The 5,997-nt window shown below is 36.4% G+C and overlaps 1 protein-coding gene across 1 annotated transcript in view; it reads right to left on the bottom strand.

Annotated features, from left to right (window-relative positions):
* Window positions 1–5,997, bottom strand: part of LOC112118626 (synaptojanin-1-like) — a 122,226-nt gene that overhangs the window by 33,450 nt on the left and 82,779 nt on the right. Inside the window, 3 exon segments of the mRNA XM_029911417.1 lie at window positions 2,678–2,716; window positions 3,344–3,481; window positions 4,963–5,175. Coding sequence (XP_029767277.1) covers window positions 2,678–2,716; window positions 3,344–3,481; window positions 4,963–5,175 — 390 coding nt within the window.

Raw genomic sequence — 5,997 nt, 5'->3', positions numbered from 1 at the left:
CACGGGGTTGCGTCCCTGACCATCCTGCCTATTAGGCATGATGGATCTAGCCCCCATGAACGTATCTAATTCTTTTCTGAAACCAGTTACATTTTTGGCCTTCACAACATCCCCTGGCAATGAGTTCCACAGGTTGAATGTGCATTGTGTGAAGAAATATTTCGTTTTGTTTGTTTTAAACCTGCTGCCTATTCATTTCATTGGGTGACCCCTGGTTCTTGTGTTATGTGAAGGGGTAAATAACACTTCCTTATTTGCTTTCTCCACGCCATGATTTTATAGACCTCTATCATATCCCCTCTTCGTCATCTCTTTTCTAAGTTGAACTGTTCCAGTCTTCTTAATCTCTCCTCATATGGAAGCTCATATGGATGCTTTTCTCTGTACCTTTTCCAACTCTAATATATATTTTTTTTCAGATGGGGTGACCAATACTACACATAGTATTCAAGGTTGTGGGTGTACCATGGATTTATGTAGTGGCATTATGATATTTGCTGTTTTATTATCTCTTTCCTAATGATTCCCAACATTGTTAGCCTTTTTGACTGCCGCTGCACATTGAGCAGATGTTCTCAGAGAACTATCCAAAATGACTCCAAGATCTCTTTTTTTAGTGGTAACAGCTAATTTAGACCTCATCATTTTATATGTATAGTTGTGTTTTCCCCATGTGCATTACTTTGCATTTATCAATACTGAATTCCATCTACCATTTTGTTAGCCTAGTCATGCTGGTTAGTGAGATCCCTTTGTAATTTTTCAGTCTGCTTTGGACCGAACTATCTTGAGTAATTTTGTATCATCTGCAAACTTTGCTACCTCACTGTTTACCCATTTTTCCAGATCATTTATAAATATATTGAACAGCACTTGTCCCAGTACAGAGTATTGGGGAACCCCGCTATTTACCTCTCTACACTGTGAAAGTTGACCATTTATTCCAACCCTTTGCTTCCTATCTTTTAACCAGTTACAGATCAATGAGAGGACCTCCCTTTTTATCCCAGGATTGCTTACTTTGCTTAAGAGTCTTAGATGAGGGACCTTGTCAGAGACATACTTGAAGTTTCTGAATTCTAAATCCACTGGATCATCCTTATCCACACGCTTTTTGACACCCTCAAATAATTTTAATAGATTGGTGAGGCATGATTTCCATTTACAAAAGCCATGTTGACTTTTCCCCCCAAAATATCGTGTTCATTTATGTGTCTGATATTTCTGTTCTTTACCACAGTTTCCACCAATTTACTTGGTACCGAAGTTAGGCTCACTGGCATGTAACTGCCAGGATTACCTCTGGAGCCTTTTTTAAAAATCGGCATTACATAAGCTATCCTCCAGTCATCTGGTACAGAGACTGATTTAAGCGACAGGTTACATACCGCATTTAGTAGCGCTGCAATTTCATATTTTAGTTCCTTCAGAACTCTTGGGTGAATACCATCTGATCCTGGTGACTTATTACTGTTTAATTTATCAATTTGTACCAAATCTCCTCTACTGACACCGCAATCTGTGACAGTTCCCTTTTTGTTACCAAAAAAGAATGGCTCAGGTGTGGGAATCTCCCTCAATTCCTCTGCAGTGAAGACCGAGGCAAAGAATTCATATAGCTTCTCTGCAAAGGCTTCGCTACCTTAAGTGCTCCTTTAGCACCTTGATCATCCAGTCGCTCCACTGATTGTTTGGCAGGCTTCCTGTGTCTGATGTACTTAAAAATATTTTGCTGTTAATTTTTGTGTCTTTTGCTAGTTACTCTTCAAATTCTTTTTTGGCCTCCCTAATTATCCTTTTTTACACTTGGCTTGCAAGAGTTTATACTCCCTTCTATTTTCCTCAGTAAGACCTGACTTCCAATTTTTAAAAGATTTTTTTGTCTCTCTCTCTCTGCCTCTTTCAGTCTGTTATTTAGCCATGGTGCCTTTTTTGGGCCCTTGTACTTTTTTTTTCTCCTTTTCCTTTTTTAGTTTGTCTCTCTATAATGGTGTTTTTAAAAAAGTTTTCATGCAATTTGCAGGCATTTCACTCTTGTGACTGTTCCTTCTAATTTCCATTTAACTTTGTTTTTTACAGTAACATTTTTTTAAATAATATAAAACCAAACAATTTTCTCTGATTTTTCTACCTTAAAACCACAAGAGAAGGTATTGTGGATGAACTAGTCTTAATCTGTGAAATGTTACTACCTACCTGAATGACTATCATCCTTTTTACAATGCTCCTCATGGAGAAAAACAGCTAGTCTGAAGTTAAGACAGCTTTATATTTTTAAAAAGTGTGTTGCGCATATTGACTACGTTTAAATTATGAAGGTCAGGACCAGTTTTAACTGACATGACTATAGCATGTAAATAACTGTTGAAAAAAATATTGTCATGCTCCTTATTTACTCATCAAGTAGTAGTAGCTGTTGTCCAGAATTTACTGACCCCTAAGATTAAACTGTAATTCTAGAGAGAGGATAGAGTTTAAGGGCTCAGAAAAAAAGATATATTGCTTTTTAAAGGAATTATTTTTTTAAAGTAACTGAATATGTGCCACAACACATATCAACTTCTGCCTTTGGGAAGCATCATATTAAATATTCTCAGGATAAATATACTGTTATATTAATAGCCATAGACGTTTTGTTATTTATTAGTCATGTTTGAAAACACAATTATATTATTACCTCCAAATTCTTTTCTAGCAGGTGCAGGACTCCTACCCCCTTATAGTATATAAGAAATGTACGCAGCATTAAAGAAAAAGCATCAGTATAAAAAAGGGGAGAAAAAAAGAATGAGAAAGTTACAAACATCAAGAGTCACTTTGGTTAGTTGTTACATGGCTCATATATGCTCTCTCAACATCCAGTTTCTCTTAATGCTCCACTGCTTACACTTCCAATTTATCTAAATATACTTTTCCCTAAAGTGATTAACTTTAATATAATTAAACATACATATGCAATCTGTACTTACTCAAAAGTTAACAGGAATATCATTAACATGTGAATTAAATTAGTGAAATCAAAAGATTAATTAGTTTTTAAAGAAACATTAAAATGCCGTAGATAATGAAAATGTTAAATACAAACATCCATTGGAAGCCGATATTCCTTACTCAAAATAATTAGCACAATAGTGTATTAAAAAGTAATCATAAAAAGTAGCTGTGATATGTAAAATCTAGCTGAAAAATTCCATTTTTTAAAATTAGTTAAACGGATCTAATACATTTTGTAAAGAAAAGGTCAGTAAGGCAACTGGCCAAATAAATAAATAAAATCACACAGACTTAAATAAAACTGTACATCAAATGATTGCCCATTGTGTGGTATACATCACTGCATTACCTGATGGTGGGGGTGGTCTCTGTGGTGGAGCAGGTCGTGTAGGTGGAGCCACTGGGCGAGGGGGAGGAAGACGTTTAGGCTCTAAGCTCTGAGTAGACTCTTTCTGTTGTGTAATTGGTTGAAAATCAACTGGAGAACCTGATCAAGAAAATCAGCACATATTTAATGACCTTGTTAAAAAAAAAAAGTGCTAAAGATTTTCTATTGAAAAGTTTTTTGTAAAGGTTTCTGTCAATACCACCAACTATGGATACACACACTGTGGTCGTGTTGCATTGTCATGTGGCATCGAAGTTTCTGGGAAGCAAGAATAAGAGAAATGGACTTTGGTGAGAGTGTGAATTAATTCACAGGTTGATTAGGAATGATATCTGCCAAAAAGTTTGACCATTAAGTATTTTCTGGGTACCTGAAGGGTTCTTATAAACCACATTTCATCAAATACATTTCCATTCTATTTCAACCCAGGCTTTCTTTATTTGCTTATTTCCTTGGAGAAAGGGAAATTTTAAAGGCAATTTGGAGGGTATTCTGTCAGATAAGCATGATCACTGTAAAAAAGTACTTCCCATTACAGTGACACAAACAAACTGTTTAAAAAACATTGCCACACAAATTCATTTTTAAAGTGCCAAAATATCATTACAGTTCCCTATTCCCATTCTTATCACTAAGATAAAGCTGTTTAAACTGAAAATCATATACACAAAGCTCCTTCTCCTACCAGCTGAAGTTAGTCATGCAACAATCTTGCCTTATATCATAATGGTACAAATTCACTTTTCACTGAAATGAGATGCATCTAATCCAGGGGTTCTCAACATATCTTTTGGTGGCCTCAGAGTGCTACCCTCAACTCTTGCTGGTGGCCGCTCCGAGAATTTTTCCTAACACCCTTAATTAACTTTAGGAAAAACAAATAAATATGCACATATACATGTCCAGATCATTGCAATTTATTTATGTATGGTTTTTTGCAGACTCAATAATAAAAATAATGTACAGTCGTCTCTATTCTTTACTGGACGTAAACAGAATAGAAAAAAATAAGGTACTTTGCATGGTTTGATTTTTTTATTATTATTTTTTTTTTTTAAGATTGCTAGTTAGTAAGTCAGCAGACTTACTCAGCCTTGGCATGCTGGGGGACAAATTGAGCCCTGGATGAGGAGGTGGGTAAGGAGGAATGAGGGCCAGGGGTGATGGGGTCTGGAGGAGACAGCGGGGGTTGAGGTGATGGCGGGGGGGTGCGTCCAGGGATGGAGTCTAAAACCCTGTGCTGGGGGACCCCTACAGGCAGCCCCAGGGGAGGAGCCGCTGCTTTGCTGTCCCCCTCAATAACAGCTAGGAGGCTGTGGCCACATTTGAGAAACGTTTATCTAATCAGTGTGGTTAAAATAAATGAGGATTATACTGATACACCATGTCACAGGGTTCTTCACTGGAGGTATAAAACAGATTACTTCACTTATTCTAGTTACCTACAACTTGACCTTGAATATATGTAACCCTGATAAAATACCTACTAACTAGTTTAATATTTACTATATTCTTCAAGGTCAAATTTTAGGTAACTAGAATGAGATATAATTGTCTGACTTATGTAATATGATACATACTTTGTGAGGATATAGGTGGTCCAGGAGTTCTTGTAGGTGCTCGACTTGGTCTAACTGGAAGGGTGGGTAGCAGTCCATCTGACAACGTGGGTGATTGGCAGGGACTGGAACGAGGTGAAGAGCCTGGTGAGGTTCCAAGACCAGAACTTGTACCTGGCTGTAGATGTTGAGGAAAAATTTCTTCCACTTCAGTACTATAGTCATCAATATCACCTAGAAAAAAGCATATAAAGTAAAGGGATCTACAAATTTTTGTCCCATCCACACTGACTCCAGGCATGGAAGTCATTTATTGTGATGTCTACTTTTCATAATGAAATCATCAAAATCCTACGTTTCAAAGAATTAACTAACTACTGAAAGATCCTTTCTACATGATTCTTACACAATACAAACGTTCATATGAAGAATGTAGGCATACCCAGAGCAGCTGGAAATACTCAAACTCTGTGCATATTGAAAATGCCAAGTACAAAAGGAAAATCACAGTATCTAAAAATCTTGATTTTGTACAAAGCCTATCCTTTCAGATGGCCATCAGAGAAGAGCAGGTTCTGCTCATAAAACGCAAATAAAGATTTCTTCAGTGAACATTTTAATTAGGTATGTACTTAAAGGACCCAGAAGCTCATTGTGAAACATATATCTAATTGGGGAATAAGTAATTCTATAGCCCAAAGGTTCCTAAAAATAGGAGCCCATGTCCTAAAACAAATGAATAATTCCTACTCAGAAAAATATATCAAATGAGCTGGGAATTAGAAAAATCCAAGTTGGGAATGAGAAAAGCTTGCTGAGTTCTGGGAAATATTTTCACCAGATATATTAGTCAGACCTCAAAGATAAGTAAAATAATTATATAGCTATGATTTTTCTTTCTGAAGATACTGCTAGGTAACAGAGGTCCCTGCACTCCTTCCATCATTTAGGAGAGACTTTGAAGTGCCTTCATGTCCCTGTGGGACATTGCAACAGGTGTCTGAGGTCTTATTAAACTTTTTTTTTTTTTTTTTTTTTTTTTTTTTTTTTTTTTTT

This window comes from Terrapene carolina, unplaced genomic scaffold (genome assembly GCF_002925995.2).
Source record: "Terrapene carolina triunguis isolate 2854851 unplaced genomic scaffold, T_m_triunguis-2.0 Scaffold30, whole genome shotgun sequence".
NCBI lineage: Eukaryota > Metazoa > Chordata > Testudines > Emydidae > Terrapene > Terrapene triunguis.
The sequence above is the reverse complement of the archived record's forward strand: the minus strand, read 5'-3'. Positions and strand labels throughout refer to the sequence as shown.